The following is a 25,667-nucleotide window of genomic DNA, read 5'->3' on the forward strand; positions in this document are numbered from 1 at the left end:
CATTTTTATAAGTACTGGACCCTGTTCAGGGTCACAGGGGGCCTGGTACCAATCTCTACAGGGGCAAGAGGCAGGGAACGCCCTGGGCAGGTCGCCACACCGACACGGGACTTAAAACCAGAACCCTGTTGTTGTAATTCTGCAACTGGCAGAATTAAGAACCGCTTTAGGATCCCAGAGACCCCCACCAGCTTCTGGGCCCGTTCATTCAGGAAGCAGCTATGACAGAGGGCCGGGCCCAGTCCGTTTCAGCTATGAAATGAGATGGAAACGGTCCAACTCACCGTTGGATGGAACCAGCTGAGCTGCGTGTCTGTAGTACGACTCTGCCTGGCTGGTCTGGTTACGGTACCGAGCTGAAAGAAAGAACCAGGAACACAATCAGGACCCGAACGTTTGAATGTTCTGCTATATTCTGACCGAGAGACCAGATCAGATCAGAACTGAGATCAGTAGATCTTCTGATCAGTGAATCAGAATCATGACAATAACTCAGGTCCAGATCTCAGCTGGTCTGTCTGGCAGAACATCTCTGGGTTTACACTCAACTGGTTTTATTTGACCACTTAGTTACTGGTAAACGGAGACCAGAACAACTGGATGAGAATAACTGAGGTTCTGCTGACCGATGTCTCCGAGGTGGACGAGGCAGTGCTGGCAGATGTAGGAGCAGGAGCTGGGCTGAGGCGTGACGATGGCGCTGCCGCCGCTCTGCTTGTTGCTGATGATACCGAGCTGAGACGACTTGACGCGACACGGCAGGTCCACGTTGAAGACGGTGCAGAGCTCCTGCAGCAGCTGGAACGCAACAGCAGCCAATCAGATCCTCAGACACAGAACATCTCAATGAACTAGACGTTACTCAAATGTCCGTCAGCAGAAAGTGACGCTTATCAGCCGCTAGAGAGGAAGATAAGCTGAGTGGGAGCAATTAAACCCGATTACTTTAGTTTCGAACATGATCCAGTCAGAACCTGCTGCTCTGCCCTGAGAACCAGTTTCTAATGCCAACCCGATAGCTCAGTCTTGATCAGAACATATCATCAACAAGATAAAATTCGTACCTGAGTGTAGAAGCCACTGGCAGCCTCCAGAAACAGCGACAGGTTGGCCTGGACCTCGCTGCGGTTCGGGTTGGCCCGGTTCTTGGCCTGGCTCTGCAGCGTGGTGATCTGGTTCTTAAAAGCGTGGTTCCACCTGGATGTGTGGACAGAACCAAACAAGACTGGTCAGAGCTCAGCGGAGGTTTTCTAACCCACAACCTAAACGGATCGGCTTGTTTCAACATAAGCAACTAACTGAGACCAGAAGGCAGAACCAGAACCGAGCTGAGATGTTCAAATACATCTGATTGATTTTCTCCGGGAAAAGAACTGATAATCATCCAGAATATCTGCGCCTCAATCAGAACCTGTGACCAGGTGGTGTGTTTGTCTGTGCAGCAGCAGCAGCTTACAGGTCCTGCTCCACCTTCTTGTCCAGAGCGTACTCCAGGTCCGTCACCAGCATCTTCTGGTACAGGTCCTGCAGGGCCTGGCGGGAGGTCCACACCTCTGTAGCCCCCAGCTTTGAGTCTGGAAACACACGGACAAGCGAACACATGAAGGCAGCTGCAGGAGGAGGAGGAAGGATGAAGAGGAGGTGGATGAGGAGGGACGAAGGGGGAAGAAGAGGACTTAATCTGAACAAGAAAACCTTTTTAATGCGGTGGAAAATGGACCCCAGACTGTGACCCAAACCTAGACTGTCACAGTTTACTAGAAGGTTCTGCTCACTGATGTTTAATGTGAGCTAAATGTTGAAGTGAACTAAAACAGGAGTTTTATTAATGTTCCTGATTACATTTCTGAAGGAAATAAAACCGTCTCTTTACATCCAACGTGTCCCGACCAGCTGCTGATTCACAGAATTGACTGCTTTTAAACGACTACATGAGGATCAGTCCTTCACTGAACTTTCATCATGAGGATCAGTCCTTCACTGAACTTTCATCATGAGGATCAGTCCTTCACTGAACTTTCATCATGAGGATCAGTCCTTCACTGAACTTTCATCATGAGGATCCGTCCTTCACTGAACTTTCATCATGAGGATCAGTCCTTCACTGAACTTTCATCATGAGGATCCGTCCTTCACTGAACTTTCATCATGAGGATCCGTCCTTCACTGAACTTTCATCATGAGGATCCGTCCTTCACTGAACTTTCATCATGAGGATCAGTCCTTCACTGAACTTTCATCATGAGGATCAGTCCTTAACTGAACTTTCATCAACACATACGGAGAGTTTCTGCTGATTTGGTGACAATTTAAATGTTTGATGCTAAAATCTGATCATCGCCTTTCACAAAAGAACTTTCACCTGAGTTTCATGAATGAAATGAACCGTTTCATTTGTTTACTCCTGGATAAGGTCGGAGGTCATATGACAGCACTCCAGGCTGTAAACAGGAAGTCCATCAGATTCTGATCAACTGAGCCCAGGTTTCCATGGAGCTGTTTGATGGCTGCAGCTCCAACAAATCAGTGTTTCAGTTCAATCATTTGATGTCGTCCTTCCACACACTGAGACATCAGAATATCTGGGTTTGATAAAACCCATCTGGGCCAAAGCTTAAGGTTCAGTAAAGCTTAGTAAGCCTTTTTGCCTCTTTAGTTTACTCTGAAACCCGATTCAGACCCTCCTGCAGCGTTCAGGATGAGCGAGCTGCAGACGACCTAGCTACTTTCCAACCAGGTCCAGATTCTGCTTCTACACGGGCTGCAGGGTAAAAATAGTGAAGCAGAAGATCTTCAGCAACACTTCATCTAGTCATCACATGTTCCATTAACTGTCCTTCAGAATAATATGCTGGAACCTGAGCTGAGCTGGAAACCTGAGTAAGAATCCAGCATCAAACACCTGAAGCTCACTGAATCAGCAGGATCTGCCCACCAGTGAACTCACACAAGAACCACTCAGAACCTGATCGGACCACACTGAACCTGTATTAAAGATGTTAGGAGGTCCTTCTCACGGCTTCCTCAGGGTTCTGTAGAACCAAAGTGTTTTGTTTTTTTAATTTGGAGCAGCAGGAGGACCAGGAACAGGAGATTAGGATTTAAAACAAACGTCCTGATCTTCGTCTAACAGAGACCTGTCTGTGTATCGAGCTCTTGGGTGACCGCTCAAACCAAGGAGCAGCAGGTGATCCACCTGCAGCATTTTAACAACCGCAAACCAAACATCATCAAAGGTCAGTAATAAGACCAAAACAACATCAAAGTTATACACCTATAAATAAAACTACATTTAAATACATGGAAACAAATATCAGTGATGAGTCTAATGAGGATTTATGTTAACTTCCTGTGATGTGCAGACCTGAGCAGCTTCACCTGTGAAATATTTCACCAAATCAATGAACGTAGCGCAGACAGGATGTTTCGGGCCCCAGGGGGCCTCCAGGTTCCACTGAACACAAGTGTGTCGCCTGAGGATCACCAACGACAGAGCAGGCTCTGATTTTAAGGCGTATACCTCCATACTGTGGAACCAGTAAACTGTGGAGAACCGAAACCAGTCAACAGAGACGCACCAATGATCCAACCTTAGACCAGAATCAATCAGTGTCCCATTAATCAGTTCAGATGCTGGAAACCCTGATTTGTTTCTATTCATTCAAAGCCTGAAAAAAAAGAAGGGCCACCATCAGCGGTCCATAAAATCATCAATCAACGGGACGCATTTTTCTGTGTTTAATAAAAATCTAATGAAAATTATTTAGAGATGTTTTAAAACATAAACGGCAATAGTTTAATAATTCCTTAATTTTCTATTTGTTTTATTTTATTTTAAGGAGCCTGCAGCAAATGCTTTTCTCCCTTATGAGTTACAGTCCTTTAAAAAATTAGAATCGCTCAAAATCAGCAAGGGAGTCCTAGATTTTGACCCCGTCAAAGTCGGTAACTTCAGGTCCAAACACAAAAAAACCCAGAAAATCAGTATTGGTGAGGAAAGCCTAATCGGTTATTACATGTTTGTTGTTTTCAGTCAGGATTGATTGTTTGGGTCATCCTACGGTTCAGCTTTTCATTTACAAAAAGTAGTCCTGACCTCCTCAGTTCCTACTTGAGGATCTCATTCCTCCAACAGGTTTCTCCAGTGAACTGTGGCCATGCCCAGACTGAGATTAGGAATAAGGGGTTTAAATGTTGATCTCTGAACTCTGAATTACGTCCAAAACTACCAGAATTGTTAATTCTCAGTAAATGAATGACAACATCTGACAATAACTGAGCGATTACTGCTACAGCTGTTCTCCTGATTAAATACATATGTAACCACATGAAACTCAGCAGGAAGCAGACCCAGCCCGTACAGGTGTGTGTGTGAGGGTGTAATAAAGCAAACCTACCTGTCATGTCAGCCTTCAGGGCCTCTGCCTGGCTGCTCGGATGTAAACAGAGAGGAGAAGAGGGTTAGACAAACACTCAGCATTCAGCTCTTCCTCATACCTGTTCATCCTGGCCTCATTAAAACATTTAACAGCTCAGATCACATGTCAACATAAGGACTCCGGCTACTTCCTGGGTCCAAACTACAACCATACAAATAGTAAAGGTTCCTAACGTTACAACACTGCCTGTAATCTGTTTTTAGCCACAGGTATGAACAGTCAGGGGTGTCAGACACGGCAGTATTCACCTGTAATTACACCTGGAAGAGGCTCCTGTCCAATGATTAACCACTGAGTGTAGCATAACCGATGCTAACCTGACAGCCGTAGAAAGACGCTAACAGGCTAACAACAAACAACGCGTTTATAAACGATAAAAAACACATTACTACATTTATCTGCTTCTAAACACCGTTTAACTGAATATTCATCATGTGTGACTGAGAGTAACAGCTGCTGCTTCATCTGGTTAATGATATGTGAAGCTAACAGCTCCAACAGTTAGCTAAGCTAGCTCCAGGCTAACAGCCGAGCAAAACAGTCCAATAGAGGGGAAAACTGCTCCTTCCTGGTCCACCCGGACCACCGGAACCAACACAGGACACGGAGCAGAACTCACCGCAGGTACTGGGCGCAGAGGTTCATCCTGCCGGGTAAACACCGGTCCTTTACACTACGAGTGGTCCCGAAGCTAGCGCTCCTCCAGGCGCCATAATGTTCCTGTGTGACCCGCAGAGGGCCTCTGGTGCGGGGGTGGAGCAGGGGCGGAGAACCGTGGGGGCAGAGGGTGAAGGGGTGCTGGGAACCGGAATATCATTATTTTGTTTACCATCTATCGTTAATTTTGTCATAAAATAAAATAAAAACTAGGGGAGGGGAGGGGGATCCATAAAATAGAAGCCTCTCAAAAAGGTATATATGTATATATATACGCCTCAAAGTTTTAGATACATTTCTCACCTAATGGGTGTCTTTATTTTCCTGACTATTTAAATTGTAGATTCTCACCTGAGACAACAAACCTGTGAATGAACACACATAGAATTATGTAGTAAACAAGTGTGAAAAACTCTAAACATTTTAATATTTTAGATTATAAAGCTCTGATAACAGCTTTGCTCTCTTGGTATTCTCTCCATGAGCTTCATGAGGTGGTCACCTGAGATGGTTTTCCAAAAAGTCTTGAAAGAGCCTTCCAGACGTTCAATGACAGATGGCCAGAGGTTAAAATTTCAGTCATTACAGCAAATGGCAGCTACTTCAAGGATTCTGAAATATTAATAAGTAATTTTACAAAATTCTTTTTTTTTGGGGGGGTGGGGGGGGGGGGGGTAGGGGGGTGGGGGGGTGGGGGGTGGGGGCATTAAGGTGGTGGTTCAAGGAGGGGCTTGAACCGCCACCTTAATGTGGTGGAGGGGTTTGACTACTCAAATGATCCTAGAGGCTATGTTGTCTGGGGCCTAAATGCCCCTGGTAGGGACTCCATTATTCTGCTGGGGGACTTCAATGCCCACGTGGGGAACAACAGTGACATCTGGAGAGGCGTGATCGGGTGGAATGACCTCCCCGATCTGAATCCGAGTGGTGTTTTGTTATTGGACTTCTGTGCTAGTCACGGATTGTCCATAACGAACACCATGTTCAAACATAAGGGTGTCCATCAGTGCTCTTGGCACCAGGACACCCTAGGCAGGAGGTCGATGATCGACTTTGTTGTCGTATCATCAGACCTTCGGCCGCATGTTTTGGACACTCGGGTGAAGAGAGGGGCTGAGCTGTCCACTGATCACCACCTGGTGGTGAGTTGGATCCGCTGGAGGAGGAGAAAACCAGACAGACTTGGCAGGCCCAAGCGCAGAGTGAGGGTCTGCTGGGAACGCCTGGCGGAGCCCTCGGCCAGGGATGTACTCAACTCCCACCTCCGGGAGAGCTTCGACCAGATCCCGGGGGATGTTGGAGACATAGAGTCCGAGTGGACCATGTTCTCCGCATCTATTGTCGATGCTGCTGCCCGTAGCTGCGGCCGTAAGGTCTGCGGTGCCTGTCGCGGCGGCAATCCCAGAACCCGGTGGTGGACACTGGCAGTAAGGGATGCTGTTAAGCTGAAAAAGGAGTCCTGTCGGCTGTGGTTGGCTTGTGGGACTCCTGAGGCGGCTGACGGGTACCGTGAGGCCAAGCGTGCCGCGGCCCGGGATGTGGCAGAGGCAAAAAATCGGGCTTGGGAGGAATTTGGTGAGGCCATGGAGAAGGACTACCGGTTGGCCTCGAAGCGATTCTGGCAAACCGTCCGGCGCCTCAGGAGGGGGAAGCAGTGCTTCGCCAACACTGTTTATAGTGGGGGTGGGAGACTGCTGACCTCGACTGAGGACATTATCGGGCGGTGGAAGGAGTACTTCGAGGATCTCCTCAATCCTGCCATCACGCCTTCCGTGGTGGAAACAGAGGCTGGGTACTCGGGGTTGGACTCTTTCATCACCCAGGCTGAAGTCACCGAGGTGGTTAAAAAGCTCCGCGGTGGCAGGGCTTCGGGGGTGGATGAGGTCCGCCCTGAGTACCTCAAGTCTGTGGATGTTGTAGGGCTGTCATGGTCTTCAACATTGCGTGGCGGTCGGGGACAGTGCCTCTGGACTGGCAGACTGGGGTGGTGGTCATAAGAAGGGGGACCGGAGGGTGTGTTCCAACTACAGTGGGATCACACTCCTCAGCCTCCCTGGTAAGGCCTACGCCAGGGTATTGGAGAGGAGAGTCCGGCCGATAGTCGAACCTCGGCTTCAAGAGGAGCAGTGTGGTTTTCGTCCCGGCCGTGGAACACTGGACCAGCTCTATACCCTCTACAGGGTGCTCGAGTGTTCATGGGAGTTTGCCCAACCGGTTTACATGTGTTTTGTGGACCTGGAGAAGGCATTCGACTGTGTCCCTCGTGATGCCCTGTGGGGGGTGCTCCAGGAGTATGGAATCAGGGGCCCTTTATTAGGGGCCATCCGGTCCCTGTACGAGTGGAGCAGGAGTTTGGTCCGCATTGTCGGCACTAAGTCGGACCTGTTCCCAGTGCATGTTGGACTCCGGCAGGGCTGCCCTTTGTCACCGATCCTGTTCATAACTTTTATGGGGGTCTGGTTTGGGGACCAGTGGATTTCGTCTCTTCTTTTTGCGGATGACGTGGTCCTGCTGGCCCCCTCTAGCCAAGACCTACAGCATGCACTGTGGCGGTTCGCAGCCGAGTGTGAAGCGGCTGAGATGAGGATCAGCTCCTCCAAGTCCGAGGCCATGGTACTCAACCAGAAAAGGGTGTCTTGTCCTCTTCAGGTTGGAGGGGAGTTCCTGCCTCAAGTGGAGGAGTTTAAGTATCTCGGGGTCTTGTTCACGAGTGAGGGAAGAATGGAGCGGGAGATTGACAGACGGATTGGTGCGGCTGCCACAGTAATGGGGGCGCCGTGCTGGTCCGTTGTGGTGAAGAGAGAGCTGAGCCGCAAAACAAAGCTCTCGATTTACCGGTCGGTCTATGTTCCTACCCTCACCTATGGCCATGAACTTTGGGTCATGACCGAAAGAACGAGATCCTGGATACAAGCGGCTGAAATGAGCTTCCTCCGTAGGGTGGCCAGGCACTCCCTTAGAGATAGGGTGAGGAGCTCGGCGATCCGGGAGGGGCTCGGAGTAGAGCCGCCGCTCCTCCACATCGAGAGGAGCCAGTTGAGGTGGCTCGGGCATCTATACCGGATGCCTCCTGGACGCCTTCCTGGGGAGGTGTTCCAGGCACGTCCCACCGGGAGGAGGCCCAGGGGACGACCCAGGACACGATGGAGGGACTATGTCTCTCGGCTGGTCTGGGAACGCCTTGGGCTCCCCTGGAGGAGCTAGAGGAGGTTTCTGGAGAGAGGGACGTCTGGGCGTCTCTGCTGAGTCTGCTGCCCCCACGACCCGGTCCCGGATAAGCGGAAGACGACGAGTACAAGTACGAGTACAATTTTTGGTTTGATACATAATTGCATATGTGTTCATTCACTGTTTTGATGCCTTCATTGAGAATCTACGTACAATGTAAATAGTCATAAATACAAAGAAAACCATTAAATGAGAAAGGCGTTCTCAAGCTTTTGACCAGTAGTATGTATGTATATATATATATATATATATATATATATATATATATATACAGTACAGACCAAAAGTTTGGACACACCTTGTCATTCAAAGAGTTGTCTTTATTTTCATGACTATGAATATTGTAGCTTCACACTGAAGGCATCAAAACTATGAATTAACACATGGAATTATATACTGAACAAAAAAATGTGAAACAACTGAAAATATGTCTTATATTCTAGGTTCTTCAAAGTAGTAGTTGATGATCAACAGAATACCAAGAGTGTGTGGAGCAGTAATCAAAGCAAAAGGTGGCTACTTTGAAGAACCTAGAATATAAGACATATTTTCAGTTGTTTCACATTTTTTTGTTCAGTATATAATTCCATGTGTGTTAATTCATAGTTTTGATGCCTTCAGTGTGAAGCTACAATATTCATAGTCATGAAAATAAAGAAAACTCTTTGAATGAGAAGGTGTGTCCAAACGTTTGGTCTGTACTGTATATATGTATAAATGGTAAATGGCCTGCACTTGTATAGTGTTTTCCTCAAGTACCCCAAAGCACCTTTCACTACAATCAGTCATCTACCCATTCATACACACATTCACTGACAGTGGTAGATTACATTGTAGCTATGGCTGCCCTAGGGCAGACTGGCAGAAGCAAGGCTGCCATGCAATCAGCGCAACTGGACCCTCTGATCACTATCAGCAGCCAAGGCAAGTGAAGTGTCCTGCCAGAGGACATCTGGTCTCAGTCATCTGCCAGAGGACAGATGACTGAGACAGAGAGAGTGGGGGTTTAAGGTGGCAACCCACCCGTTACAAGACAAACCCCTACTACCTGAGCCACTGTCGCCCCAATAAATGTATTTATTGAATATCCTAGAGGCTGTGTTGTGTTGGACCATTTGTTCGCCACTATACCTCCAAGTGTCATCTGCTACTATATAGCCCAGTATCGTCTGCTACCACAACTCCCAGCAGGGATTGCAGCTAATAGGAAGGGGCGTCGCTGCTCTGATGTCACAGTGGGCTATATAAGGACACAAGAGATGACCCACCATTGCTTTTTCTCCCGTTGGACACCAAGACGCGGTTACCTCGCAACGGAGGCACGCATAATTCTGGAGAAAAACCCACACGTGGGTTTTCATTAATTCTCCTCAATAACAACTCATGAGAAGCTCAACGAGCTAAAGGTTACTGGGACAGGAAGACCAGTAAGTTTTACTTTACCGATCGAAGGCATCGATTTAACACGCAACCCAAGAAAAACCAGCGGAGATTTTCCAAGGAGACGAAATTTTCCTCTTTTTTTTTCGCTCCAGTCGACTGCTGATGGTCCATCATATTTTCCCCTTTGCCAAAGGAGGAAGGCCAGCCGTCTTGGAGTTTGTTACGGACGCATAACTAACTCCCCCCTCTCCCTCTGCTCCAGAGAAGACGTCACCAAGTAATCCCGTTTTGTTTTATTTCTAGAAATAGCTCGGGCAGGATAGAGTAGGATTTTAGATTGATTTAGAATCACCACTTATAGTCCAATGTGTTCTAAGTTGTATGTGCATGCCATGTTTTATTGAAACTTTGATTGCTGTTGGACTCTGAAGCCACCGCACTTTGAAGCTGAGCGTGTCTCACTGTGTTTGAACACCTGAGTCCAGACTCAGGTAAACTTAAAGTTGGACAGCTAGAACCTCATGGTGAAAACTCACTGTTCCTTTGTCTTCACTCTTCGTGTTTTTCCACTGGGTGCCGCCTAAAAGTTTTATGACTCTTTGTGTTTCACTGAGCTCCAACTTTGGGGGTTTTATGACTGCATTCTGGTGGAGGCCGCCCCAAAGCTTCGCCCAGTACCATATTTTCTCTTGTTTTTGCTGGTTTGACTTTCATACACACTCAGTGTTGTTCATCTTGTTTAGTTAGTTATTTTACACCTTTTATGTAGAAGTCTTGCATGCTTGATTAGGTGAAGATTATTGAATCAGAATAGTGAGGTGAATCAGGGCTGTTGATTCAATAAATATTCACGTAGATAAAGAGAAAGCGTTTGTGTTTATTTTGAGCAAGAGTGATTTGTCTGTCAAAATTAGGTCAAAGTTCCCCCACCTCCGGTGAAGCGGTTGATTAAATAGTGACATCGAGTAATAGTTATCAATTATTACTGAGAATTTAATAATTGTAATTATCAAGGGCCTTGAGCCATAATTACAACACCAGAGGACATCTCTGATTTTGATTCGTAAGTAATGATTTTTGGTTAAGAAATAAAAAAAATTTAATTAGGATTTTAAATTATAATTCTTGATAAATATTAATTAATCAATAATCATAATTCTTATATTTGTCTGGTGCTAAATGCCCCTGGTAGGATATCCAATGACAAAGATAAAGAGCTTTTCAGAAGCCTTCATGCAAAATTTATTAGTTCTCCAAAACTCTGACAACCCAGGGTTCAGACCAGGAAGCAGGGTCGTAGTTTAACACTCCTCTCTGCAGCTTCTGTACTGCTACCCACCCATTACCCCATTAAGACAGTGTCTCGCCCATGGCCAAAATTGAATAGATTAAAAAATAATCTAAAACGAGGAAATCAGGAAAATCTAATAAAAATAAACACAACTCAGACTAAAAATAAAAATAAAACCATTAAATGTGGCTTATTGAACATAAGATCTCTCTCTTCAAAGACTTTGCTAGTTAGTGACCTGATTTGTGACAATCAGATTGATTTATTTTGCCTCACAGAAACCTGGCTGCAGCAAGAGGATTATGTTACTATAAATGAGTCAACTCCTACTAATTATTTAAATTTTCACATTCCTCAAATTACTGGGCGAGGAGGAGGAGTAGCAACCATCTTTCAGTCTGATTTATTGATTAGTTCCAGACCAATCAATAGCTACAACTCTTTTGAATATTTAATCCTTAGTTTTCCTCATCCAAATTGCAAAGCACTAAAACCACTTCTGTTTGTTGTTTTGTACCGTCCACCAGGCCTTTACTCTAAATTTTTAGATCAGTTTTCAAACCTTTTATCTGATTTAGTGTTAAATACAGATAAAGTTATTATAGTGGGGGATTTTAACATTCATGTAGACGCTGAAAGTGATAGCCTAAATATAGCCTTTAATGCTATCTTAGACTCAATTGGCTTTGCTCAAAACATTAACAAACCTACCCACCTTTGTCTTCATTCTCTGGACCTTGTGCTGACATATGGCATTGAGTGTAAAGACATAACAATATTTTCTCATAACCCTGTCCTGTCTGACCATTTCTTAATAACCTTTGAGTTTAATTTAACTGAGTACTCCACACCTGAAAGAAAATTTCATTATAGTAGATCATTATCAGGCGATGCTGTAACAACCTTTAAAGAATCTGTTCCACTTTTAATTTCCTCATTATCACAGAAAAACACAGTGGAGGGCAATAATTTTGTTTCTTCCCCTTCACAAATTGATTTTCTTGTTCATAGTGTTTCTTCATCATTGTGTGATGCATTAGACAATGCAGCCCCCTTGAAAAAGAAGGTAATTATTAATAGGAGGCTAGTTCCTTGGTTTAATTCAGAGCTGCGTACTTTAAAGCACAATGTTAGAAAATTGGAGAGAAAATGGCGCTCTACATACCTAGAGGATTCCTACTTAATCTGGAAAAATAGCCTACTGTTGTATAAAAAGACACTTCGCCAAGCTAGAACAGCTTATTTCTCATCATTAATAGAAGAGAACAAAAATAATCCTAGGTTTTTCTTTAGTACAGTTGCTAAATTTACACAGAGTCATAGCTCTGTTGAGCCATCCATTCTCTTAGCTCTTAGCAGTCATGACTTTATGGGATTCTTCTTAAATAAAATTGATTCTATTAAAAAGAAAATCTTTGACATACTCCTGAAGATGATTACTTCATCCTCAGCAAGTGAGACAACATTGGAAATAACTGTAGAACCTGATTTGTGTTTGGACTGTTTTGAACCTGTGGAGCTTCCTGAGTTATCAGAAATATTAGCTTCATCTAAACCTTCAACTTGTATGTTAGACCCAATCCCAACCAAAATATTTAAGGAAGTGTTCCCTCTGATTACCAGCCCCATTTTAGATATGATTAACCTATCATTAGTAAATAGATCAGAACCACAGGCTTTTAAGGTAGCTGTAATTAAACCTTTACTTAAGAAACCTTCGCTTGATCGAGATGATTTAATAAATTACAGACCTATATCCAATCTTCCATTCTTATCTAAAAGTCTTGAGAAAATAGTTGCTAATCAAATGTGTGAACATTTATACAGCAATGACCTGTTTGAAGAGTTTCAGTCAGGTTTCAGAGCTCATCATAGCACTGAAACAGATCTGCTGAAAGTCACTAATGATATTCTTATGGCCTCAGATAATGGACTTGTGTCTGTTCTGGTTCTGTTAGATCTCAGTGCTGCATTTGATCCAGTCGACCATAATATTCTCTTAAAAAGGCTGGAATATGCTGTAGGGATCAGGGGAACAGCACTAGGCTGGTTTAAATCTTATCTGTCTGACAGATTCCAGTTTGTTCATGTAAATGATAAATCATCTTTAAACTCAAGGGTTAATTGTGGAGTACCACAGGGCTCAGTACTTGGGCCAATTCTCTTTACTATATATATATGCTTCCAATAGGTCAAATTATCAGGCAGCATAGGATAAATTTTCACTGTTACGCTGATGATACTCAGCTTTACTTATCCATAAATCCTGATGAACCCAACCAGTTAGATAGACTACAAGCATGTCTTGAAGATATAAAAACTTGGATGACTTTAAATTTTCTGCTTCTAAATTCAGACAAGACAGAAGTTGTCGTCTTTGGACCGGAGTCTTTAAAAAAGAAACTGCTTAGTCAATCACTTAACCTGGATGGCATTAAATTGACCTCTGATAAAGAAGTAGAAAACCTTGGTGTTAACTTTGACTAGGACATGTCATTTAAATCCCATATTAAACAGGTTTCTAGGATTTCCTTCTTTCATCTCCGGAACATTGCCAAAATTAGAAATATCCTGTCCAGGAGTGACACTGAAAAACTAGTCCATGCATTTGTTACTTCAAGGCTGGACTATTGTAATTCTTTACTATCAGGATGTCCACAAAATGCAGTTAAAAGCCTTCAGCTGATTCAAAATGCTGCAGCAAGACTTCTGATGAAAATTAAAAAGAGAGATCATATTTCTCCTATTTTAGCTTCCCTTCATTGGCTCCCTGTTAAATCCAGAATAGAATTTTAAATTCTGCTCCTCACATATAAAGCCCTTAATGATCTAGCTCCATCATACATCAGAGATCTGATTGGTCCATATGTTCCTAACAGAGCACTTTGTTCTCAGACTGCAGGTTTACTGGTGGTTCCTAGAGTCTCTAGAAGTAGAATGGGAGGCAGATCCTTTAGTTATCAGGCTCCTCTCCTGTGGAACCTGATAAAAGGGAGCCTTCCTCCCTCCTTGTTGGATGGAGTAAGGGGGAGTCAGGTTTAGCCTATACCGGCTCAGTTATGGTTGAGGTGCAAACACACCCTCCATTTCTGCTACCTGTATGACCCCTTCTCTTTTCCAATGGTTATAATCAGTCTGACAGAGAGAGGTATCCCAATCCTTGTGGTTTTTAGTATAACAATGACCATCAGTGGGACCCTTTGTGAGGTTCCTTGAGACGACATTGTTGTAAATAAGCGCCGTTTAACTAAATAATCTGAACTGAAAATATCTCTGTAGTTATGCTGCTATTGGCTTAGGCTGCTGGAGGACATAATGACCACTTTCACCCTCTTCGCTACATTCTCCTACTACTCTCTAATTCTGCATTATTTGCTGTTATTTCAGCTTTTAACTTTATATTCTCTCTTTTCTCTTCCTAGAAGCTACACCTGGCCTGGCTCTGTGTCTATCTGTGACACCTTTCTGGAGAGAGGCATCATCCAAGCTTCTGCTGGCAACAACTTAATGCTCACCCTCTACAGATGATCCACATGGCCCTGTCTTTCAGTGTTTAACCCTTTCTCTCTCCTAGACATGGCTACTGACTGAGCTTCTACTGTGACTAACTCTATGTTCTCTCTTTCAGACTCTAACCTTGAAAACTGGATCAGAGTTTATCTGTTCTTTCTTTCTAGATGAAACGACTAAAGGAGCTACATCCATTAACATTTACTTTTCCTTCCCATAGAAAGTACTCCTGGATCAGTGCTTCTTTGTTCTCTTTGTGTCTCTGCTCTGTTCTCTCAAACCTCCAGTCGGTCGTGGCAGATGGCCGCTCACACTGAGCCTGGTTCTGGTTCTGCTGGAGGTTTCTTCCTGTTAAAAGGGAGTTTTTCCTCTCCACTGTCGCTACATGCATGCTCAGTATGAGGGATTGCTGCAAAGTCAACACCAGTGACTGTCCACTGTCTCTACATGCTCATCCAGGAGGAGTGAATGCTGCAAGTCACTGACTGGATGCAATCTGCTGGGTTTCCTTAGATAGAAAAACTTTTTATCCAATTTGAATAAAAAGCTAACTCCGACTGGCACGAGATCTCTCTCGGTACTGCGGAGCCAGGGCCCCACCATACAGCAAGGCCTGGGGTCATAGCTTGTCAGTGGCCATCTTACTCCTCGCACAACCTGCCGGGCCAAGCCCGAATGGGCAGCGTGAGGCCACTCCCCAGTGTGCCTAACAGTTATAGCAGGAACCATGAGGGACCGGTGCAAAGAGGATCAGGCAGAGAGTTTAGGGTTAGGTTTTGGACCTCAGTGACCCAATCCGCGGATCCTTAAACTGGTTCTAAAGATGTGGACTGTCACTTTGCTGAGGGGAAAGAATCCCCAGCTTGTGCGGGAGATCAAGAGATACCAGTTAGAAATAGTCGGGCTCACCTCCACGCACAGCCTGTGCTCTGGAACCCTCCTTAAGAGAGGTCGGACTCTCTTTTACTCTGGAGTGGTCCGGGAGAGGTGATAGTACAATGTGTCTCTCACATTGTCACTAAGTCTTTACTCGAGGTATGAGCTACCCGTTTTACCATGAGTGCTAAAACGTTTGTAACCCCATGTTACTTTATTCTGACATTCCCCCCTTCTGGCGCCGGGTCCAACCCATGCGACAATCCAGAAAAATGTTTGAAAAAAAAAAAGAAAATGTTCTAGTAACCAAGATCACATTACCTAGAACCAAAGAAATGAATTCTGACATAACTATGTGTCTCTATGAATTCAACGAAAGCAACATAAATAAAATCCAGATGTTTTTAACTGCAATTCAGTTCCATTAACAACAAAACACAAACTTTAATTATTCAGTTCATCAATGTCTCACTGAAATTAGTCACATATCATCCTGATTTGTCTTGTAAGAAGATGAGTATTAGATTAATGGACATCTAATGTAATTCAGATGCATAAATCCTACAAATTAAATCTCATAAATAATTCCCACCAAGTATGAAATCATAACTCTGATTCTTTATCAAAAATATATTCCTTACTTTTGCATATCTTGAACTGTCAGCTAGTTTAATGGTACCAGGGAAACTTTCAATCTAATAAATCACCAATGATTCTGAATGCAAAACTAATTCTTCAAACTAGTTTAAACTATTTCATTAACCTTTTAATAATAAAACACATAAATCTAAAAGTCATCCTACATCCTTAATTATTATATAAAAACATGTTTTTAATGTTATAATTCTCTTTTTGTTTGGCTCAATTTGATCGCAGCTGTATTCAAGAATTTCTCTGCTCAGGTTAAATGCAGAGAAGTATTTTAAGCCGGCGTTGACATTTTTATGGTATACCCAAACGCAGTGTTAGAATTAACCAGAAATTAAGCTAAGAAGCTTAACTCCAAACTGGACTTTTTCCCACATAGTGTTTCAAAAGAAGAATAGACTAGAACCCCTCTTTTACAATCTAAATGCTGATAAATGTTCCAATAATTTATTTCTTAGTAATCTGAAATTACCTTGTGTACCTTTCTACTCCTAGGAATTATTTTAATCTTTAAACCCTAAGAAATCAAACAAGGAGAGCGTAGTTAGAGCCGACGATCCTCTTCAGTGTTGAGAGGCGCCTTTATTTTTTTTATTTCTGTTATCTTTTCTTTTCCTAAAATAAAGGACTTTTCTTATCTTTATTCCGTTATAAAAATCCTAACCTTGGTTCCAAAACAAAACTCTTAAACCCCAATCTGTGTTCCCCAGAGTAGAAATTTTGAGTATTATGCACGGTGGTGCAGTTGGTAGCACTGTTGCCTTGCAGCAAGAAGGTCCTGGGTTTGATTCCCAACCGGGGGTCTTTCTGCATGGAGTTTGCATGTTCTCCCCGTGCATGCGTGGGTTCTCACCGGGTACTCCAACTTCCTCCCACAGTCCAAAGACATGCCTGTTAGGTTAACTGGTCTCTCTAAATTGCCCTTAGGTGTATGAATGAGTGTGCATGGTTGTTTGTGTGTTGCCCTGCGATGGACTGGCGACCTGTCCAGGGTGAACCCTGCCTCTCACCCATAGACTGCTGGAGATAGGCACCAGCTTCCCTGCGACCCACTATGGAATAAGCGGTAGAAAATGACTGACTGCATTTCAAAGCCACCAAATGACTGGAACTCATCATTGGCTTAGATCTATTTTAATAGGTAATCAGTCTACCTTTAATTAAATATTATAATTTATGGACCCAAAATCTACGGCTCACCGGCTTCAGGAATCCAGGAACCACCGGTTGAGGACCGCTGCATTGAACAACGATGTTAGGTTTCTGCAGAGTTTGAAGGATTGGCTAAATATCTCCAGACCTAAGAGTGTATTATTTCTGGCTTGGACAATAATCAGATTTAGGGATTGAAATTACTAGTTCACAGCTCCTAATTTGCCCCACATTATCTTTGCTCCTAATCCAGTTCATAAGAAGCTTCAGACAAACATTATGCAAAAAACAAAAACAGAGATCGTCGTACTCGTCGTCTTCCGCTTTATCCGGGACCGGGTCGCGGGGGCAGCAGACTCAGCAGAGACGCCCAGACGTCCCTCTCTCCAGACACCTCCTCCAGCTCCTCCGGGGGGAGCCCAAGCGTTCCCAGGCCAGCCGAGAGACATAGTCCCTCCAGCGTGTCCTGGGCCGTCCCCTGGGCCTCCTCCCGGCGGGACGTGCCTGGAACACCTCCCGAGGAAGGTGTCCAGGAGGCATCCGGTATAGATGCCCGAACCACCTCAACTGGCTCCTCTCGATGTGGAGGAGCAGCGGCTCTACTCCAAGCTCCTCACCCTATCTCTAAGGGAGTGCCCGGCCACCCTACGGAGGAAGCTCATTTCAGCCGCTTGTACCTGGTTTCGTTGTCCAATGAGCTAACGCCTCCCTCCTACTTCCCCATGTCTAAAGGGATTGCTCAGTCCAGCTCTTCATCCAACGGGTCCGGACTTCCCTAAACCTGAAAGATCTTACTAAGCAGGTTTAATGAAAGTTCTGTTTAAGCTGGTGTCTGGAAATGACTCGCCTAGCCTCTGACAGCCTTCATCCAAAAGTCTCGCCCTTCTTCAACTGGAGGTCTGGATGACTGAGTAGCCTCTCGCAGTCATCCAGACCTTCAACAGTCACTTTTGTTCACGGCTGCTCATTCCCTAATTTTACAACTGGTTCTTGGTATATGGGCTAGGTTAATTTTAGTAGCTCAGCACGAGCCCCAAGGCGCTGTTTTAACAAACTTGATTAAGGCAACCTATAAAAACCTCCTAAAATATCTTAGAACCGGGCAACAAGACTTTTTACCACCAATGAAAAACCAACAATACGGTGACTCAAATAATTGAATGTCCACGATTTCCGTCTCCATCTCCATCCTGGTCCTGAGAAGGTGGGGGTGTTTGTGGATTATGAGGAGGGTCTGGTCTCCTTCTATGATGTAGAAGCTGCAGCTCTGATCTACTCGTTTACTGGCTGCTGCTTCACTGAGAAGATCTACCCATACTTCAGTCCTTATCTTAATAATGGAGGTACCAACTCTGCTCCTCTGATCATCTGTCCTGTTAACCAGGCTGATCGTTGCTCTGATGAAGGTCCATGAAGAATGAAGCTGTTGGTGAAACACCTCCACCCTGAGGGACTGTAGGTGAAGTCCTGCTGGTGGAGAGGTGAGCTTGGAAACATCCTCAGCAGGAAGTCAACAGTTCAGCTCCCAGCTGGATTATTTCTGCTTCTCTGTTTCTCCACATTTTCAGCTTCTGATCAATTCTGATGAATAAAAATGTTTCTTTCATTGTTGTTCTGCTGGTTCCAGATTGTTTCCTTTTCCTTGTTTCATCGTCTAACAATAAAACTATTTCTGGCTGCAAGCAAACAGTTCAACCTTCATCAAATGAAACTGATTATGTTTCCTATAACAGCAACAGAACATTTAAAGCCTGTTTTTCCTTTAGTTCTGGTTCATGTTGGGTTTGTCATGTAAATATAACGTGATTATTGATGAATAAAATGGAAACTTGTGGAACTGACTGTGTTGTATTTATTTGTCATGTTATAGATTTTAAAATCTTTAAATGTGGTTTTATGAAGGAAAGAAAAGATGAATCCTTGATAAAACCTTTAATAATTCAAACAGCAAAGAAGATGAAAACTACAGATTCTGCAGCTTCTAGTTAAAGGTTCTGATTTTATAAACTTTTGTTTCTTTTTTAAAAAGCAAACATGCGGCGTGATGCTGACCACCACCCACATGAAAATTCAGTGGAAACGAAGCCTCAGCAACGCTTCATTCATATCGAGACCTGGAGTCTTTGGAGCATCTGTGGACCCCAGAGGACTAAGGAACATTTCCAGACTTAAACAGTAGGTTTTTTATTGCAAAATAAGTCATAAAAATAATAAAGCGTTTTATCTGGTAACGTCTCTCAAGAAACCCAACAATACTACAAAATTAAAAACAATAAAAAATGATGATTAAAAGAAACTTTTAGTGAGATTGAGAACTATTAGAAATGGCTGAGAAATGAAGTGAGAAGGTGAACTTGAACAGATTGTTGGGTTGGGATTTAAAGGTTCTTAGCAGAGATTGCTGGAGATCGTTATGTTTTGTGGCTCCAGGCAGATTATGTAGGCCACAATGAATCTTTGATCAATGCTAATCATAGCTTTTCTTATTCTTTAACTAGACTCCTCAAAAGAGGCCACACTCCAAAAAGGCAGAATAGCCACACCTGCTGCCACCGTGTGGACAGATCTGGGTCTGCAGCAGGAACACAAGATGTCTGCTAAATGAAACAGACACAACATATGGTCATCTCTGGAGATCAGTGATCAGGAAAGTGATCCTTGACACAGAGTTAGACCCAGGTTCCATTTCTCCAGGACAAAAACACTGTTAGGCTTTTCAGCTTGAAGTTCCCTTAGAAGAATCGGTTCAATTTATTCCTGAAAAGTAGAATACAACAAGTTTTCTCCATCTTGGAAAAGGGAATACACCATTTTGAAACCTGGCACTTGGACTCATCATGACTGATCTGATCTGAAGAAGGTCCAAACATGTTGATTTGTGTTCCAAAGAGCCAAGGTCCATCCAACTGCCAGCAGAACCTACATAGAGACCAGAGGCTCCTGTACAGAATATCCTGGCCGTGTTGAAATGACAGAGCCAGCAGTTAGCAGCCCAATGGTGCTCCGATGTTCCATCAAACATTCAGATATCTCCATCCACACTGGCCCCTCCAACGTCTGGAAACCTGCGTGAGCAGATGGCAAAAGAGCTGTGTGAGGGCAGGATTGACGCAGCTGTATGGAGGTCAGCAAAGGCAGCAGATGATGGATGTTGGAGATCCTGAGCCAAGCTACCTAGTTAATTTAGCTGCCCTGTGGAAATCAAACAAGAGAAGAAAACATCTGGAATTAGAGGACAAAGATCCCATTGAATCTGTGCATTTATTAAATAAAGCACAGCTCACAATGGAAGCTTTGCAGATATTAAACTGGACAAGTTTTTTTCTCACTATTGGAGTCAAACTCAGCTGCATGTGAACCAGACTTGTCCAAGAAATGTTCCCCTACACTGTGCTTTGATGCAACTGCCTGGTAGTGAGAAAACTGGAGAAGACAAATGCAGAACCGGCCCATCTTCCTGTACCGAGCCGTTCTGACCGGCGCCACTGCTCCAGTGTTTCAGTGGTGCACCTGCTGTCAGAGAGGCGTGGCATCGCCACATGGTTGACAGGTGAGTTCATGCAGGTGAAGCTATGAGTGATTTTCCTCTGGCTATTCATGATGCTCTGGTCAAGACCTTTACTCCTCATCCTCATCTGAAGATCTACAGGTCCTTCTCAAAATATTAGCATATTGTGATAAAGTTCATCATTTTCCATAATGTCATGATGAAAATTTAACATTCATATATTTTAGATTCATTGCACACTAACTGAAATATTTCAGGTCTTTTATTGTCTTAATACGGATGATTTTGGCATACAGCTCATGAAAACCCAAAATTCCTATCTCACAAAATTAGCATATTTCATCCGACCAATAAAAGAAAAGTGTTTTTAATACAAAAAACGTCAACCTTCAAATAATCATGTACAGTTATGCACTCAATACTTGGTCGGGAATCCTTTTGCAGAAATGACTGCTCCAAAATCTCCTGATAGCTAGCTGCATTGACCCTGCCCTTGATAAAACACAGTGGACCAACACCAGCAGCTGACACGGCACCCCAGACCATCACTGACTGTGGGTACTTGACACTGGACTTCTGGCATTTTGGCATTTCCTTCTCCCCAGTCTTCCTCCAGACTCTGGCACCTTGATTTCTGAATAACATGCAGAATTTGCTTTCATCCAAAAAAAGTACTTTGGACCACTGAGCAACAGTCCAGTGCTGCTTCTCTGTAGCCCAGGTCAGGCGCTTCTGCCGCTGTTTCTGGTTCAAAAGTGGCTTGACCTGGGGAATGCGGCACCTGTAGCCCATTTCCTGCACACGCCTGTGCACGGTGGCTCTGGATGTTTCTACTCCAGACTCAGTCCACTGCTTCCGCAGGTCCTCCAAGGTCTGGAATCGGCCCTTCTCCACAATCTTCCTCAGGGTCCGGTCACCTCTTCTCGTTGTGCAGCGTTTTCTGCCACACTTTTTCCTTCCCACAGACTTCCCACTGAGGTGCCTTGATACAGCACTCTGGGAACAGCCTATTCGTTCAGAAATTTCTTTCTGTGTCTTACCCTCTTGCTTGAGGGTGTCAATAGTGGCCTTCTGGACAGCAGTCAGGTCGGCAGTCTTACCCATGATTGGGGTTTTGAGTGATGAACCAGGCTGGGAGTTTTAAAGGCCTCAGGAATCTTTTGCAGGTGTTTAGAGTTAACTCGTTGATTCAGATGATTAGGTTCATAGCTCGTTTAGAGACCCTTTTAATGATATGCTAATTTTGTGAGATAGGAATTTTGGGTTTTCATGAGCTGTATGCCAAAATCATCCGTATTAAGACAATAAAAGACCTGAAATATTTCAGTTAGTGTGCAATGAATCTAAAATATATGAATGTTACATTTTCATCATGACATTATGGACAATAATGAACTTTATCACAATATGCTAATATTTTGAGAAGGACCTGTAATTAGATTTTGGTCCTGAATGGACAGAAAAACCCAGATTAATTCCAAACACGTTGGGTTTGTTACCCCTGGCCAGAAATAAATCCTGTTTTTAGAGACACGGTCTTTAAAGGAAAGCTGTCACACACACCATATTTTTCCCGTTCTGATCTGGGAAATCTTCTCACATCGTCTCTAATGGGACGGTTTTTCTCCTGTCATTAAAACATCAGGAGGGAGGATTTATACTCGGTCCACACAAGACAGCAGTGGTTCATGTCCAGTTGACGTCAACTTACTTTTTCTTCCTTTTGTTGGGACACAAATCAGATCGCTGTGTGAAAACAGGCCTTTTGATTAAAAATGTGGGTAATCAGTTCAATTCAATTTTTCATAAAGTATCTTTTCCAAATCAGAAGTTTTTTCACTTTTGTTTTTAAGTATAATGTATATTTGATTTTCAGTCACTTAGAATTCATGGTTCATTACTTCTTTCAGTTAATTAACTATATTAATCAGGCACTGATGACCTGTGACCTCTAGAATATTCACTTTTCTACCAGTAGGTGGCAACCTATTCATAGTATAAATTAAACACACTCAAAATAACACTTGAAACGGGAAATGAATCTATAAAATCAAACATCTGGCCGAACAGCTGCAGTAATAATGAACAGTTTAGAATTTCATAGAATCAAGAAAACTGGCTCCGTAAAACATAAACATCATGGTGAAGTCACTGTTCTTCTGCAGAAAGACTCGTCTTCCTTCCTGCTCTGGTAACATCTGACAACTTCACTTTGTCACTGACTGAACTGGTGAGCCATAATGTACTGGAACATAGAAAACCAGTCTGGTGAAACCCATCGCCACGTATTTAATTCAGGTCTGATATCCCAGGAACCATAGCTGCACCGCTCAGCCTATTCGCCTGAATAGTTCATGTGGGTGGAGGTCAGCTTCACTCAGCTAAGCCAAGCAGGAATCAGAGAATCTGTGGGAAATGCAGCCTTGTTAGTTCATGCTGAGCAGATTCAGGATCTGGACTCTAGCGCCCCCTTTGGGTCTAAACACAAACCCATAGTTGGGACATAATCTGCTCCTCAGCTTTTCATCTTCTATCGTTTTATTTGATGCATGAAGCTGATTTTATTAACTTTAATGTCAGAATTTTTCTTTTTAAAATTGATTTCTAGAAAGAACTAAAACTAAAGTTTAATACTTCATGAATCCAAAACTGTGTGATTTTATTAGGTTTTTACAGATCGAGTTTCTTCCTGAAAGCAACAAGTCTCAGCTTGTGTTTATTGGAGATAGTTTCCATGTCAGATAAGAGATCTGTGGAGCTTCACTGAGAGGACAGAAGATTTAGTGAGGAAGAAGATTGACAAGACCTTCATTCTAGATGCTGTTCTGCTTTTATCCAGCAGAGGGCAGCAGATCCACCACCTGGAAAATAAAACTACATCAACTTCCTGTGATTCAATGAGACAATAAAGATACAGGATGGAGAAAATGAGAGGAGCAGAATGTGATTCAATAAGCGGAGAATAACTGAGGTTCATGTTGCAATAAACTGGAGAATTATTGTGTTTAAACTCTTCAGTAAACAGAGAAAAAGCTGTTTGGTGTCAGATGTATTAACTGTAATTAGTAAATATTAGGAAATAATGTCTGCAGTATGAGGAAAAAATACTGAATCATGAGTTTAGATTCACATCAGAGATAAAAATGAAGTTTGAGTGAAAATGATCACAGCTTCATCTCTTCCTTCCTAACAAACAGCTCTGGTGAGAAAAGATGATGTTCTTACTGTTTCAACCTGCAACATTCAGAGGATCTGGACTCGGTGATGGGAGAAGAATGTCAGAACATAAACAAGGAACCTTCATTTGGTTTGAACATGTGGGTCCAACCTGTTTGTCCTCGTTTGGGTCCAGCTTCTTGTTTCTGTGGTTCTGTTCAGTGGGAAAGAAAAGAGCTGCTGATGCTTTATTCTTCAGCTCCTTCAATAAAACAGTTTAAACAACACAGGATGTTCTATTCTTCTAAAGGTATCTGTATGTAAAGGTCAGGCAGCTTTACAATGACCTGTGACCTCTGACCTGCTGGCTGAGGCTCACTTCCTGCCATCATCACACACTGGATAGGCGAGCTGACGTATGCAGAGCAGATCTCCTGGACATGGAGCAGTTGGAGGTCACCAACCAGATGTGTGGAACTGGGTTGGTATATCAATCGCCACCACTGGGTCTGTTGCTTCAGAACAGGAGGTTTCAGCACCTGAACCCAGTGGGTTCTATCCCACACCTCCTATGGTTCAGTGATGCCACCTTTATCTCTGAAAGCTCACGTGAACAGAACATGACGGCCTCCTATGAACAGCCAGAGGCAGATTAAGGACGGGGTCATCGCTGCGCCACGATGACAGAAACCTGGACTATTGGGTTCTGAGGAGAGGTGGTTGTAAAATAAATGTCCCAACAATCCACCCACCGGACCGGACCGAGGACACGAAGAAACGACCCGACTGGCAGTGCATGAACCATGAGGCTCCTGAACAATGACTGAGAGGACAGAGGTGCTTTCAGACAGTTTTATTCTCAACATGGGACAGGTGTGACCTCTGACCCTGCTCTTGCAGAGGTCAGTTCAGTAGATCAGCAACGGGACGAGAACAAGGAGGAATAAATTAAAACCCACAACAACTCGTCAGGTAAAAAACTCAATTCAGTCAGAACGTCAAAGAAGAAAATTAAAAGAAAATCAAACTCAACAAAAACTAGAAGCTTGAAATAAAAACCTTTAAAAAGTTGGTTAGAAAAGGTTCTGACTGGGTTTTTGGTTCTGGTTTCTTTCTCACTGTGCTTCTGTGACGCTGCAAACGAGCTTCCACACACTCACAAACACACTCTGTACAACCTTCAGTATTTACAGACTACATCCATAAATCAGTTCTGTCTCTTTAAAAGTCCACAGCTCCTCGCAGAGATGTGGGCGGAGTTTCGTCTTAGGCCCCGCCTCTGACTCTGTGAGAGCCAATCAGCAGCTGCTGTTCTTAAACTCTCCGTTCTCAGTGATGGACAGCTTGGTGGGGTTGCTTGGCGACAGGCCGTTGCGGATGCTGGGTGCGCCGTAACGCTCCTTCACCTGCGTCAGCGCCGCCATCAGCCGCGAGTTCGCCGCGTCCAGGGAGCCGATCCGCTTCTCCTGATTGGACAGAGACAAGAGGGGGTGGGGCTGGAGGTCAGACTGACAGCTAGGACCTTCAAAATAAAAGTTTGTGAGGAGCTAAACATAAACGCTGTCGGGTAAAAACCACACCGTCAGAGACTCAACAGAGGAACAGTGACGGTAAAAAGAAAGTACACCCTCCAACTGATCTAAGATTAAAGTTTTAGGACATAATGAAAATAATTTAGTCTTCACCAGGTTTTAAAAGTATTTCAACTAACTGGAGTTAATTTAACTAAAAGAGCAGATTCCACACTTAGTGAACAACACTGAAGCCAGAGTGGAAAAGCTGAGAAAGTAAGTGCACCCAACACTAGAACCTCCTTCAG

General features: G+C 43.8%; 2 protein-coding genes and 1 long non-coding RNA gene across 12 annotated transcripts in view; 1 reads left to right on the plus strand and 2 right to left on the minus strand.

Annotated features, from left to right (window-relative positions):
- smg7 (SMG7 nonsense mediated mRNA decay factor) overlaps window positions 1-5,208 on the minus strand; it is a 32,489-nt gene extending 27,281 nt beyond the window's left edge. For both annotated transcript variants that reach the window (XM_047367076.1, XM_047367075.1), the window contains exons 1-6: window positions 5,059-5,208; window positions 4,398-4,429; window positions 1,457-1,574; window positions 1,065-1,197; window positions 627-798; window positions 285-356 (exon numbers count right to left, since the gene is read on the minus strand). In XM_047367076.1, the coding sequence (XP_047223032.1) occupies window positions 285-356; window positions 627-798; window positions 1,065-1,197; window positions 1,457-1,574; window positions 4,398-4,429; window positions 5,059-5,084 (553 nt within the window). In that variant the 5' untranslated portion in view covers window positions 5,085-5,208. The remainder of the gene's footprint in view (window positions 1-284; window positions 357-626; window positions 799-1,064; window positions 1,198-1,456; window positions 1,575-4,397; window positions 4,430-5,058) is intronic.
- LOC124869359 lies at window positions 4,760-24,920 on the plus strand. The gene is made up of 4 exons (XR_007038568.1): window positions 4,760-5,063; window positions 19,214-19,359; window positions 19,683-20,734; window positions 23,890-24,920. It is a non-coding gene; the product is annotated as an uncharacterized LOC124869359 (long non-coding RNA).
- rasal2 (RAS protein activator like 2) overlaps window positions 24,687-25,667 on the minus strand; it is a 70,448-nt gene continuing 69,467 nt past the window's right edge. For 7 of the 9 annotated variants that reach the window (XM_047367071.1, XM_047367068.1, XM_047367069.1 and 4 more), the window contains one exon: window positions 24,687-25,314. In XM_047367071.1, coding sequence (XP_047223027.1) covers window positions 25,147-25,314 — 168 coding nt within the window. In that variant the 3' untranslated portion in view covers window positions 24,687-25,146. The remainder of the gene's footprint in view (window positions 25,315-25,667) is intronic. The other 2 variants (XR_007038555.1, XM_047367070.1) reach the window with 1 other exon arrangement.

The sequence above is a fragment of the Girardinichthys multiradiatus genome, chromosome 6 (genome assembly GCF_021462225.1).
Source record: "Girardinichthys multiradiatus isolate DD_20200921_A chromosome 6, DD_fGirMul_XY1, whole genome shotgun sequence".
Classification (NCBI taxonomy): domain Eukaryota; kingdom Metazoa; phylum Chordata; class Actinopteri; order Cyprinodontiformes; family Goodeidae; genus Girardinichthys; species Girardinichthys multiradiatus.